The sequence below is a fragment of the Pseudochaenichthys georgianus genome, chromosome 4 (assembly GCF_902827115.2).
Source record: "Pseudochaenichthys georgianus chromosome 4, fPseGeo1.2, whole genome shotgun sequence".
NCBI classification, from domain to species: Eukaryota; Metazoa; Chordata; class Actinopteri; order Perciformes; family Channichthyidae; genus Pseudochaenichthys; species Pseudochaenichthys georgianus.
In genome coordinates, this window is record NC_047506.1 from 15,865,198 (window position 1) to 15,880,063 (window position 14,866).

A 14,866-nucleotide genomic window follows, 5' to 3' on the forward strand; every position below is an offset into this window, starting at 1 on the left:
GACGCAGTTTGTGTTTTTGCTCTGCGTTTGTCTCTTTATGTCACCACACAGCCAGTGTTTGGACAGGAAACAACAGGTGTTCACAGTCGTATGACTCACTCTCTGTACAAAGATACTGGTGAGCGGGTGGCTTGTATCTGTGTCTCAAACACAGGTTGAAAATGTTTATGCAATGACATTTGGAGTCGCAGGGGAGTATGTATGGCTCTGGGTCCATCCTGTCAAGCAAATTTAATATTTAAGCAAATGCCTAAACATCAGTGATCATAAGTACAGGGTTCTTACGGTCATTAAAAACCTGGAAAAGTCATGGAAATTCTAAATGCTAATTCCAGGCCCTGGAAAAGTCATGGAAATGTAACTGAAGTTGCATCAAATATAATTTATATTTTATCTAATCGCCAAAATAGTAATACTATAATGATCATAAATACTGTATCGTATAGTAATGGAACGTAAAATGGCATTTAACTGTCGAGGTATTTTGCTGGTGAGAGATTTTAATTAGTAGCTGTAGAACATGGGTCGGCAACAGGCGGCTTGGCCCGCCAGCAATAATATTTGGCCCGTAATTTTGAGAATCAAAAATAAAACATTATTTTGAGATTTTTTTTTTGTTTTTAACAACATAGGACCGAGAGTCGCACATCAGGGTTTCCGTTAGCCGGTAATCACCGGTTTTTATCTGGTAAAATTCATTAAAACCCGGTAAATTAAAAACCTGCTGGTCAAAATGTCTGGTAATAATTAGGGATGCTCCGATCGATCGGCCGCCGGTCATTATCGGCCGATATTCACTCTTAATAGTTTGATCGGTGCTCTCTATAAAGGCCGATCAGCAGAGCTGGATCTGATCGATATGGACATAAACGTGAGTGAAGTATAACCGGACCCGAGAGAGAGATCAGATCAGCTGCTGCATAATCACCTGAAGCCCCGCCGACTGTTTAGCGTGCTGCATGAGAAACTGACGGGCTGTCAGGAGAGAGAGGGAGGGAGAGGGGAAAAGAGAGGATTCGTTTCTCCCGTGTTATTATCCAAAGTTAATGTAAACTTTTGAATAATGTACTTCATCTACTACAAGTAGTTTGTTTGAATGTAATAATTATGTTGTTTGTGGAATCATTTATTGAAAAATGAATCTGAACTTTTCGATCTGTAACGATTATAAACTGAAGCAATATAAAAATGACTCCCATTAACTGAGTTTTAAACATCAGCATATCCTGTCATAGTCCGGTGATTACCTGCTAATGGAAACTTTGCTACACCATTCTTATATGGGCTCAGAACAGTCTCATAATAAACACATGCACACAGAAGGATTCACACTTGTATGTCATGATCTGCAAAAGGTTTCAAACTTGTATTTCCGGATCCACACTTGTGTTTTTCAATGCACACACAAATGTGTTCCGTTTCATATACATGTAAATAAAATCCAAATACAGAAACAAGTTTTACATGTGTATTTTTGATCCTCGCATATTTATTTTCCGTTTAAAACCGCTGCACCTGCAAACACAAACAGCGTTCTGTGCACGGATCGCTTTGCATTTGTGTGTGGGTTTTTTGAGACTCCCCTGACGGTCAGCCGATTCGTACTTGTAATGTTTTCTATCTATAGCCAATCAGATGTCTCCTTCATTCTAAACCAATCACACGAGCGCGCCCCCACGAGGGTAAGATTACTTCATATACGCATTTTGCGCAGTCCGGTCAGCTCGCTAAACAGAGGGAGGAGCATCAGGCTCATGCAGAGCAGCGTGTCTCCATCAGACTCAGCAGCTGATCTGATCTCTCTCTCGCGTCCGGTTATACTTCACTCGCGTTTATGTCCATATCGATCAGATCCAGCTCTCCTGATCGGCCTCTATAGAGAGCACCGATCAAACTATTAAGAGTGAATATCGGCCGATAATGACCAGCGGGGCTCCCCCCGTTAACAGTCCAAGAATCTCCCTATGTCTATGGGCTCAGAACAGTCTCATAATACACACATGCACACAGAAGGATTCACTATCACTGGCTTCGTAGTGCACTGATCGATTAGGCTAAGCTAACCTGTAGCTGCTCCCTCCACACTCACAACAACTTCATACAGACATAAATAAAGCAGCTGTATTCGCCATACAGGAAACACACATTTAAAACGGTTTTGCCTGATGTTTTTGTGCACACAAGCATTCATCAATGGTTCGGGAAGTGGCGCGGTGCCTTAATAATATAAAGGCTTGTATTTTCGTGCATTTCCTGTTCGGAAAGTGGCGCTGTACTGAGAGTGGAGGTGTCCTGAGATTAGGCTCCATGGACCTGTGAGCTCCGGACTGCGCAAAATGCGTACATGACATGAAGCACTACGTCATCAACGCAAGAAATCTACCCTCGTGGGGGCGCGCTCATGTGATTGGCTTAGAATTGAGGAGACATCTGATTGGCTATAGATAGAAATAATTACAAGTACGAATCGGCTGACCGTCAGGGGAGTCTCAAAAAACCCACACACGAATGCACAGCGATCCGTGCACAGGAAGCTGTTTGTGTTTGCAGGTTCAGAGGATTTAAACGGAAAACAAATATGTGAGGATCAAAAATACACATGTAAAACTTTTTTCTGTATTTGGATTTTATTTACATGAATATGAAACGGAATACATTTGTGTGTGCATTGAAAAACACAAGTGTGGATCCGGAAATACAAGTTTGAATCCTTTTGCGGATCATGAAATACAAGTGTGAATCCTTCTGTGCGCATGTGTGTATTATGAGACTGTTCTGAGCCCATATTCTTATTATTATTATTGAAACATGACCATTAAGTTTCAAATGTGTCCGGTAAAATAAATTCTGTCCCGACATATCCGCTTACATTCATAATGTCAGCGGAGGGAGGGGAAGCGGCAGAGTGGCGAGGGAGAGCTGTCATCTTCCCTTTACAAGCTTCAAAGATGTATTTATCGTGTGATTTTGGAAATAAAAGTTCCATATTCTGAAAGCCAAGACTTTGTTTATTTAAAATCAAACACAACACCCGAACCCTGAAAAACTAGTTCTCATTCATAACACTCCGTTCGATGTCTCACTATGGGATGCGCCTCATCGCGGAGCAAACAGAAGCATCAATCTCATTACGCCAATCCTGATTGGCTGGTGATCTTGACGTCAGCATCAGGGGAAATCACCCCCTATAAGTAGCTTGCGCCACAACGCATGCGTCATTCAAACACCTCTTCTCGCTTCAGAGCACATCTCACTGTAGCCGGGCAAGCTTCACTGTCCACAGACTGAACCCAAAATACCATTTCGGTCGACGGGCGCTAGCCGGCTACTCCTTCTGCTTTGCAGGAAGACGGTAGTACTAACGCCATTAGTACTTAAAAATCGACCTTGCCCTTCTCTACGAGAAAGTAAGGTAGGTCCGATTTTTTCAAGATAGCAACACACCTGTTGCTAGCTCGCTCCCTCTCTACCGACACCACGGTAGCGAGGAAGTTTTTCTTTTCTCTTCCCCACGGAGGGGAAAAGGATTAAAAAAGGAGCATACTGCCACACCAATCAGTATTCTCCTGGAATAAAAGACCCACACCGTCCTTTTTCTCCGGATTAAGGACAAGGTGGTAATACCTTTTTTCCCGTCCCACCTGTCGAGAGCGGGCCCTCTCCACGCCACTAGGCGACAAGGATGGACGCCCCTCCCCCTCACACAGGAGTCAGGGACTCGGTGGCTCGACTCTGCGGCTGCGGGTTGAAGATCTCGGGCACAGACACACACCAGGTCTGTTCGTCCTGCCTCGGGCTGGAACACGCCCGAGGCGCTATCGACAACCCCGGCTCATGCGGACATTGTGTCGGCTTCACAGTCAAGAGCCTCCGCCGACGGCTAGCGAGACAAGCTAGCCTGTCGGAACAGGACCCCCCCCATGTCCATGGACCCGCCGGCCGGCAGTCAAGACACGGGGGCGTCCGCCACAGAGAGCGAACCCCTCTCCATGTCGGTCTGGGGCTCATTATCAGCGATGGCCTCAGAACCGGAATCCCGCGCCCTGGCAGGCCGGGACCCGGTAACGACAAGACACGCGGGAACGGATTCCCGCGCTTTACCAAGCTGGGGCTCCCGGTTAGACCTCACCATGGTCTCACCCGCGGAGGATGTCCTCGAGTTGGATTATGAGGAGGACGATGAGGAGGACGCCCTGGCGTTCCTCCTGTCCGAGTCAGATGAACAAGAAGAGGACACCTTCATGTCATCAGCGAGGGCTACTCTCCCGGGCGACAGCACACCAGCTTCGCCCGGTCTGAGCATGGACCTGCAGGCCGTGTGCAAACGCGCTACGGTCAGACTCAATGTTCCGTGGCCTGAAATGGCCAAGGAGACCTCCAGGTCCCGCTACGAGGGGAAGCATCTTCCCCAAACAGCGGGCAAAGGGAGGCAACTCCTCCCGGTTTTTCCAGAAATGTTGGATGAAATGTCGGTCTCGTGGAGAGACCGGCCCTTCAGCAACAAGGTCCCAATCCAGGGTGCCTCCTCTCTGGACTGCGATGGAATGGAGAGGCTCGGCCTGCTCCGCATACCGCCCATGGAACCGAGCAGGAACCCCACGCTGCCAGCAAAGGCGGACCGCTTTCAGTCTACAATGACTGAAAAGTCCTACAAAGCGGCAGCGCTGTCCGCCAGGGCCCTGAACGTGTCCTCGCTGCTAACCGCCTACCAAGCGGAGCTCTGCGAGGACCTGTCGAGTAGCCTGGGAGCAACCACTCTGGACGAGATGGCAGCGGTCACGGACATTTGGAAGGGTCCAGCCGCTGCCTTCGCAGCAGCAGTCCTTCACCCAAGCTGTCTCGAACTCTGCTCGGTTTAAAGCACCGGACAAGGGCAAGTTGGCCGAGAAAATCTCCGGTTCCGGCTGCAGCTCAGGCTCAGCCAACCCAGAATTTCGGCCAGCAGTCGAGGAAGAAAAAGCGAGCGGCGTGACAGCCCCTCCTTCTCCCGTCCGTGAATGTGTTCACGCCGCCTCGAGAGATGCCTAAACACCATCCTCAAGTCCGTACAAACACATGTCACACATTGATTGATTCCTCTGTCATAAAACATTTGCTGCTAACGCATCCAGGCTTCAGGCCGAGGGCGCAGCTCAAAAAAATGAAAAGAAAATCAATGAAGCCAATAAACAGCCTGTCAATTGTTCCCCTTCTGAGAGCAGCCACGGCATCTCTCAAAAGGCGGATTATTGGCGGGTCTGTAAAGGCACCACCGCCACGCGCAGTGCCGGCTGGGGCTTTAAGGGCACCACCGTCACGCGCATGCGCAGTGCCGGCTGGGGTCGTGAAGGCACCACCGTCACGCGCATGCGCAGTGCCGGCTGGGGCTGTGAAGGCACCACCGTCACACGCATGCGCAGTGCCGGCTGGAGCTGTAAGGGCACCACCGTCACGCGCATGCGCAGTGCCGGCTGGAGCCGTAAGCGTGACATCTCAGCTGGCTCTAAGGAGCATACAGCAGGAGATACTCACAATATCTGCCTGGGCTTCTCAAAACAGTTACACTTTATCTGTTTTCACAAGCCCAGAGAGAGTCAACCCATATTTTGGAGAGAGAGGATCTCTCTCTCCTAGAAAGAAGGGTTTTATCTATAATGCCTGCCGAGCAGAGTCAGATTACGCAGACAAATGTCCTCGTAAAGCACCCGCTCAACATGGGTCTCATAATAAAACTAAACCCCGTGTGCCACGGCGTGCGGAGAGTATTGGTTATTATGTAATGCGTAGTGGCACTACACCCGACTTTTCTAGTGCGGGACGCGCCTACGGGTGCTGTCCTTTCACGGAAGGTGGTCACCACGGACCATGTCAGACAGGCTGATAGGGTATTTACGAAGGTCGTCCGGTGAGAGGTCTCTAAAGCAGAGACCTCCAGTGGGCGCACGTAAATTACCCGGAGCTTTTAGCGGTGTTCCCCACCCTAAAACGCTTCCTGCCTTCTCTCAGAGGACACCATGTCCTCGTGAGGACAGACAACACGATATTGTGTATGAACCGCCAAGGGAGGTTGCGTTGTCTCCAGTTACACACACTGGCACACAAACTGATCCCTTGGAGCGGCAGACGTCTCCTCTCTCTGAGAGCGACACAGGTACCGGGAGTGATGCACCTCGGGACAGAACTACTGTCCAGAGGTGCACCACTCTATGCAGACTGGACTCCGCATCCAAGGATCGTGAGTCCGCTGTGGGTGCGTTACGGCGGAGCCGCGTTAAATCTGTTCGCATAAAGAAAAAATGCTCAATGACAGCTGTTCTCTTTAATGCACGATTTAAACGCACTGTTAGGCGGGAACGCACTCGTACACGATTGACCTCCGGGTCCTCTGTACGCGTTCCCACCCCTGGCTCTGTTACCCCCAACTCTGGCCAGAGTGAAGGAGCAACGCCACACACTTACTCTGATGTTTCTGCCCTAGCCCGCAACGTACTAGCTGGCGGAGATATATATATATATATATATCAGCTGTTGTGCGGGCAGCCATGGCAGCCCCCACCACGCAGGGACAGATTGTCTCAGGCAGATTGTCCCACGCCCAGAGCACGGGGCACTATGGGCCTGACCCGTGAGTGGTACAATCTGAATACAGTGGGACTTCCTCAGAAGGTGATAAACACTATTCAGAGTGCGAGAGCTTCCTCCACCAGGTCTCTTTACGACTGTAAGTGGAGGGTGTTTGAGGAGTGGTGCCTTCAAGAAGGACACATCTCTTTTCAATGTCCTGTCGGGGTGATTTTATCATTTCTACAAGACTTGATCGATAAACACAGAGCTTTCTCCACGATCAAGGTGTACCTGGCTGCTATTGCTGCATGCCATGTGGGCTTTGAGGGTAAGACGGCTAGCCAACACCCTTTGGTTTGCCGTTTTATGAAGGGAACTTGCAGGCTCCTCCCTGTCTCCAGGTCGCTGGTGCCCTTATGGGACCTGGCAGTAGTTTTGAATGGGTTCAGAATGATCCCATTTGAACCCCTGGAAGGAGCTGACATGAAACATCTGTCACTCAAGACAGTGCTGTTACTAGCCCTGGCATCCGCCAAGCGGGTCAGCGATATTCATGCACTGTCTGTACATCCCTCATGCACTCAGTTTGCCCCAGGGCAAACGAGAGTGTTGTTGAAGCCCAACCCTGCGTTTACACCAAAGGTGGTTGGTTCGTGTACCCCAATTGACATTGAGGCATTTCCTCCGCCGCTGGTTTCCTCCGGGGAGCAGCAGCAGGATCTGTTGTGTCCAGTCCGGGCTTTACACACATATATGGACAGATCAAAGGAGCTTCGTCTTAATGACCAACTCTTCGTGTCCTGGGCTAACCCTCACAAGGGCAAGCCTGTTACTAAGCAACGGCTCTCACACTGGATTGTGGAGGCAATTGCTTTGGCCTATACGAGTCAGAATTTGCAAGCACCTTCGGGTCTGCGGGCTCACTCGACTCGGGGCCTGGCTACATCCTGGGCTTTGTTCAAGGCTGTTTCCATCCAAGACATCACTTTTGTCCGCTATTACAGGCTAGACGTCTCCGCTCCAAGCGTGGCCCGAGCAGTGCTGGGCACCTTGTTGAGTCAGGACTCTACCTGTTAAATTCTGGTTGATCGGTGATTTTCGAGATAAGCTCGTCTGGCAATACGGGAGCTACAATATCCCATAGTGAGACATCGAACGGAGTGTTATGAATGAGAACTATAGGTTACTTACGTAACCCCAGATCTCAGAGTAACATGAAGTGAGATGTCTCACCAGACGGCCCTCCTTGCTATGGTGAAGCGAGAAGAGGTGCTTATTTTGAATGACGCATGCGTTGTGGCGCAAGCTACTTATAGGGGGTGATTTCCCCTGACGCTGACGTCAAGATCACCAGCCAATCAGGATTGGCGTAATGAGATTGATGCTTCTGTTTGCTCCGCGATGAGGCGCATCCCATAGTGAGACATCTCACTTCATGTTACTCTGAGGACTGGGGTTACGTAAGTAACCTATAGTTTTTTACGCAAATCCACGTTTATTTTGAAATGAGCCGTTGCGACTTCCGACTGATTTCGATAGAGCGGGTCACATATGGCAAATGTGTGGTTGTGGGGAACCAGGTCAATTAAAGTACTTATTTAACTATTAAATACATTGAGTTTGAGTAAAATACTTGGTTACTGATTAATTTAGGTTATAATAGCCTATATTAAATTGCAAAGCAAAACTGCTGTAATTGATTTATTATGTCCTTTGATATCTTTTTAAAGGTTTTCAACCTGAAAGAATCCTAATGTGTCCTTGAAAAGTTGAAATAAAGAAAAGGAAAAAGGATTCGAGTTCTCCATGCATCCTCTGTTGCCCCTCAAGCCTCTCAAATGTGGGCAAACACTCAAATAAATGCCAAAAACCCAGAGAACTTGACAATATCAGAATAAAAGTGTTAAATAACACTGCTACCTAGTTAATAACTCTACTTTACTCAGTGGAGGCTCGTCCATTGAGGAAAGGGAGGACCATCCTCCCTAAAATTTCAGAGAAAAATTTACTTTGAAGAGAACAATAAATACACCTCAATTTAAAAGATAAGTCTGTTAAAATACAGATAATCGCCCTGGCTTTGGGACTGAAATGGGGCTAGAGAGGACGAGCCTCCCTTTGGGCGGGTCTAGCCAGAGGCTCTGGATTGGGCGTCTATATCATCAGTGAACCAATCAGCGGATCTGACTGTGCATCAGAGTGTTGATGGGGAGGGTTATCAGCGATATCAGAGTTTTTTCTGAACAGGGGCGCTGCGCCCTCTTACCAAAATCAATTACTTAAATTAGGCTTTGATTATGTTCTCGCCCGCCATCTTGTGGCTCAGCAAAAAATTGGCCCAAGGCCAAGCTTACTTGCCTACCCCTGCTGTAGAAGCTAGTAAGCCTACTATTTGATTTGTTTTAGATGGGCACAACATGTTTCATATGCAGACCTTATTTTCCTGCTCCATGTTAAAATAAACCATTTTCAGTGGTACCGCTGAGAAAGAGTCATTTTTTTGGTCATGGAAAATTAGGTAAAGGTCATTGAAAATCATTGGTGAAAAAGTGTATGAACCCTGTAAGTAACACAATTACAAAATGTTATATTCCACTTCAGCACTTTTGACGTCCAGCCAGTTGTTATTACACTGCTTACTGCTAGTAAAGTCGCTGCTATTGATTCTATCGGTACTAGAAATATAGCCCTTGTTTTTGTCTTTCAGGTATAAAGTGATATACTAACACCAGTGCGTTTTGTGTTTCCCTCCCCTGTGCAGAGTGTGGAGGAGATCCTCCGCTGCTACAGCAAAGAGGAGAACCCAGACCTCAACAGACAGATTAAGTTCATCCTTAAACAGCTAAACTCAGGTTAGTGAAGTCATGTTTACTGTTGTAATGATGTACTCTACTACGAATGGTATTTATATTCAAGGATAAAATACCCAACAATGTAATGTAAAATGTTGGTTAGATAGCAGGACATTTTGTGTGTTTTCGAAATGGTAGTGTTTTATAATGTGAATAGCAAGTATCTATTTTTTGAATAGTTGATAAATTGCTTAAATCAAAATCCCTAGTTTGTATTTGTTATGATTGGGTCTATCTATGCCTCCATAGGCACATTTACTGATTAAGTTAAATGCTGGTGTTTTTGGCTTTATTCCAACCAGCTGATGATGAGGGGCCAGAATCAGATGATGAAGAAGAAGAGGACGACAATGATGTAAGTCCTCCTCTAAGCCCATGAGACATACCCAACTACGAATGATTTCCCAACTATATGAATGTATTAACAAAAACAGATTTAAAAAATGGAGATGAGAAGAAGCACGACCGGAATGAACACCTCATATTTGACACCTTTCCCACACCTGTAGAAAGCAATCTCAGCGTGACACAGATATTGGATGTCATGTGTGTTTAGGGGGGGGGGGGGTGATGATCTTGGTAGATTGGATTATGTGGGAAAGTGGGTTATCGAGATAAGGCATGTGGTCGTAAGTGTTGCCCTTATTCCATTGCCTCTGATCTCAGATGAGGTGTTTCTGTTGCTGCTATCTATTTACCATGGCTATAAGGTTAAACTGATATACTGTATGTTCCCCACTTGTGTGAGTGAGTCCGACAAATGTAGACAACACTGGTCTCTTGTTGGTGCCGTGTGACTTGGTGCCAAGCACTGTATTCGTTTTCAACCTAGCTTGTAGACTCGAATAAATGTTATTGCAAAAAGTACATAAAAAAAAGTATAGTCAACCCCACCAAACTAACCTTAGCCGGAGGAATCGTGACACTTCTATAAACCTGTACATTTGATATATATATATATAATAGAGGTAAATGAGGCCGAGGAACTTGTATACAAACTATATTACATTTTTACATTTCATTTAGCTGACGCTTTTATCCAAAGCGACTTGCAATGACCAATTACAGGGACATTCTCCCTGGAGTAACTATGGGCTAAGCGCCTTACTCAAGGGCACACTAGTGGTGGTGATCCACGCGGGATTTGAACTCACAACCTTCCGATCTTCAGCCCACCGCACTTATCCATTAGACCACCACTACCCTGTACTACTATATAATCTACTTTAATATTGTTTTAATATTGTCTGCTTATCTGTATTATTGTGTTGCATTGTTGGAGAAGCCTGTGACCTAAGATTTTCAACGACATAATTACTCTGTAGCTATGTTAGTTTGACAATAAAGAACCTTGAACCAATTGAGGTGATGATGTCAGCTGTTCATAAATTCATTGAATGCTGATTGTTACAAAATCCACATTACTGACACTGCATGCTGTTATTGTGTTGTGACAGGAAGATCTAATGGAGACAGAACTTGAAATAGAGGAAGTTCTCCAGCCACAGCCAAGGGAACTGTCTGGAGAGAGTCTGCTCACCACTGAGTACCTCGGAGTAAGAGCAAAACACACACACACTCACTACACTCCTCAACAACATGCTGTTAGATTAGCAGACACCTAAACTACTCACAATTACTCCGCTAGTGTCTTAATTAATTTGAAAAGCCAGCTGAAGGTTATGAATTAACTTTGGAGCTTCCAGCTAGTGCAAGAGCTAAAGGTACAATAGCATAAGGGGTGCTGGTAGTGTTAACTGCCTTGTGTGCACGCATTAAACAATGAAGGAGACAAGCGGATCCTCACTTTTAAGGATGCTGTCTCAAATATAAGTGTCTAAAAACCTGATAACTACAAACACAGACAGCACCTCCCCTGAAAGAGCTTTAAGGTGGGTGTCATCATCATGTTCATTTGTCCTGAATAAGCAACTGACCCCTCATGGACCCCTCATAAGTCCTCGAGATGTCAAAAAAGGTGTAAACTTGCTTTTATACATTAATGTCAATGGCTCACAATGTCCCTGTGTCAGACCAGTATTGTGTAGTTATCCTAATAACCCATTACAGTGCAACTACCTTTTTAAAAGAGTTAAATGGTAACGACTGTCCAAGAGTTTTGTTTTATCTGTTTTATGTCCTATATCTATTCATGTTACACTGTTGAAGGAGCCTGTGACTGAAGTTTTTCATTGCCATATCTACACTGTAGCTAATGTGCACATGACAATAAAGCCTTGAGTCTTGAAACTGGAATCTTGAAAAATATGTTTCTCTGGACGCATTCTGGTTTATGTATCTGCATGACATCAACTCTACAGACTGTTATCTGCTATATATATAAAGAGGGCAATATATTCACAGATTAACAGAGATATAACAATAGTTACATAATATATTGTGTGTGTGTGTGTGTGTGTGTGTGTGTGTGTGTGTGTGTGTGTGTGTGTGTGTGTGTGTGTGTGTGTGTGTGTGTGTGTGTGTGTGTGTGTGTGTGTGTGTGTGTGTGTGTGTGTGTGTGTGTGTGTGTGTGTGTGTGTGTGTGTGTGTGTGTGTGTGTGTGTGTGTGTGTGTGTGTGTGTGTGTGTGTGTGTGTGTGTGTGTGTGTGTGTGTGTGTGTGTAGATCATGACCAACATGGCGAAAGTGAAGAGGAAGTCGACCCCTGTGCTGCCAGCAAGTGGTGATGAACCCCTGCAACGGCCAGTCACCCCGAGCTCTCATCGTAACGTCAATGCAATGTAAGTGAAATGAAAACACAGACAATGTCAGACAGTCCTAATTGCAGTTCATTCTAAAGCTGACATGCTAATTGATGGTGTCTGTGACTGTCATGGTGACACGTAGTGAGCAGGATAAGGTTGGGTCTCTTGCTCCAGGGTGGGCAGTCGCTTCCTAATGATTTGCAAAAAACCACAGAATACTATATTGAGATAAAGTAATGCTATGTATGTCCTCTTTCAATTTATATTGGACACATTTACATAGCCCACAATCTGACTTTGTATTCATTTTGACAATAACGGCTGCCCACTTTCTCAACCACACGGATAATGAAGACCTTTTGAAAGCAGTGCAGTAGGTCAAAGCAGGAATGCATTCAAACACAATTTGCCCTTAATCGTAGCAAAGCAAGGCTGCATTGTTCATATACTTTAAACGAGTGAGCAAGAGGAAACTGGAACTGTAGCCGCTTTGTACTGAAAGGCATATCAAGTCAATAACAACTGTAAGACAGACATTAGAGATAATGGAGAGTGTTATTTTAGAGTAATAGATATGACGGTATGAGGGATCAGTGTACTACACATGAGCTGGCCCCAGAGATAAGGGAGCATCAACTCACTCAAGTAACTGATAGTACTAATGGCATTGTTTATCTTGGTTTGTTAAGAGTGTTGTACAACTATGTGTAGAAAAACTGTTAAGATTAAGGTGTTGAACTGTTAAGATTAAGGTTAAAAGATTTGAGATCAAGAAAACTACACTGATATATTCACTCTGATGGCTCTTCTTTAAAGCGAGGAAGGAAGTCTGCCTCCTTCTCGATACAACTCCCTCCCCCCCACACGCTCGGGCAGTCGCCCCAGCACTGCTGACTCCCTGCGTCACAGTATCGGTGAGTGAGTGTCATTTTCCATCCAAATGTTTCTCAAATATTATTTAACAATAGATTTAAAAGCAGGAAGAGTCTATACACAACAAGTTGAAAATGACTACTTTGACAATCTCAGAATTCTGTGGCTTTTCATCAGATGTTTGCGGTCAGATTATTATACATCAACTGGATATTTGTGTAATAATTAAATGTCCCTTCCACCGGCTGCACTTTATTTTGTTTGTGTAGATTTGTTTGATGTGATGCCCAGTGTCCACTCGGCAAGGACACTTCTGTGACTTCCTCACAAAGCACAAGAAATAAAGACTCAGCAGAATGGCCACCAAATGGCTCATGACCTATTTTGACTTTCCATGAAACTAACGTCAGCGGGGCATCAGTGTATGCTCATTAGTTCCACAGTAACAATACATGTGTAGCAGTACTGTTGCATTGGTTTGATTTAGGTTTTGAATTTGAAGTTGAATGCCAGATACCTACAGTAGATTCTAACTCCCGCCTCCCGTCACAAAAACACACTCAGACTCGGAGTGCGGCCGGCTGTCCCAGGAGTCAGAGTTGGACGAGCCATATGAAGGGCAAGCCAGAAAAGCACATTCCCAGGAGGAACACAATGGACACTCTGCCAGGTAAACACACACACAACTGTAACTGATGACATTTGTCCTTAACATATGTTGTAAAATAGCCCTCCATTAACCACAGAACCTAGAGGACATCATTATAAATTGTCCTTCAGAGCTGCTCACCACCACTCAAGGTTTTTCCAAAAAGAAAAAGTATATATTTACGGATTCAAGGCTTTTATTGTTATTCGTACATAGCTACAGTGTAGTTATGACAACGAACATCTTAGGTCGCAGGCTCCTCCAACAGTGCAACACAATAAAACAGATGAAATAGTACAAGTAAATAAAATAGAATATACTAGAAATAGTGCAGAATAGTCTATATACAAATAATTGGTGTGGTTGGCTCGCATGTTGCGGTAAAAGTTAAAAGCACACAACGAAAAGTAAACAAACACTGAAATAAAGCGGGAAAAAAGGCAGAGTTGGAGAGGAACAAAAGACACGGCATCCATCATCACCGGCGCCATCATACATTATATGGGTCCCTATTGCCATTAAAAGGAGCACACAAAAGAATAACAAACAACACAATTTAAAGAACACAAATTAAGCAAAAAACGTGCTGGTTTATAATACCTTCCTTCTGACTCCAAACGAAGCACTGGAAGAGAATGAACACACAACAATAACACAATAAAACTGCAGTATTTAAATGAGAAGCCTTCAGATTGTGTGCTTTATGATCAGTTGTTTGTTCGCAACTACCAATACACAAATTCTTATTTACAATTATTTGACTAATATATTCAGATAATAAACAACTGTGCAAGTCAGCTGAGGTTCATGTGAAACTCTGAGATGTGTGTCAGCGTATTTGTGCGTAGCGGAGAGAGTTGGCAGGAGTGTTCGGTGACTCGGCGTTGCCAAGCTGCTCTGTGAGACTGTGACATGCGTTTGAACGAGGACTTCCCACAAAGAGAGCCATTCAATCAAAGCTCCCCTGCTTCTCCTCTCCTTCAAATCCCTAAGGAACTTGACTCCTGAATCCCGCCAAGAGCAAGGATTCCGCTTCAGTTATCCCGCCCCCCCCATCACCCCATCCTCCCAATAAACGTAAAACACTCCTACAAAACAGACTTAAATGGCCTCATTTCACCCCAATTTCAAGGCAAGTCTTTGATATTCTGGTGAAAAGAATCTTAGCAACACAGCAATTTGGCAAATATCAAAAGTAGATGTTTGCGTTTGTTGATAGGTTAATGAATACCCTTTTTTGTTTTG

The 14,866-nt window shown here is 45.2% G+C and overlaps 1 protein-coding gene across 5 annotated transcripts in view; it reads left to right on the forward strand.

The window, feature by feature from the left end:
* Window positions 1-14,866, forward strand: part of LOC117445776 (lisH domain-containing protein ARMC9) — a 40,978-nt gene that overhangs the window by 20,480 nt on the left and 5,632 nt on the right. For 4 of the 5 annotated variants that reach the window (XM_034081638.2, XM_034081640.2, XM_034081639.2 and 1 more), the window contains 6 exons: window positions 9,305-9,395; window positions 9,698-9,750; window positions 10,853-10,951; window positions 12,020-12,135; window positions 12,916-13,013; window positions 13,537-13,642. In XM_034081638.2, coding sequence (XP_033937529.1) covers window positions 9,305-9,395; window positions 9,698-9,750; window positions 10,853-10,951; window positions 12,020-12,135; window positions 12,916-13,013; window positions 13,537-13,642 — 563 coding nt within the window. Of the gene's footprint in view, window positions 1-9,304; window positions 9,396-9,697; window positions 9,751-10,852; window positions 10,952-12,019; window positions 12,140-12,915; window positions 13,014-13,536; window positions 13,643-14,866 lie in introns of those variants that run through there. The other variant, XM_034081642.1, reaches the window with a different exon arrangement.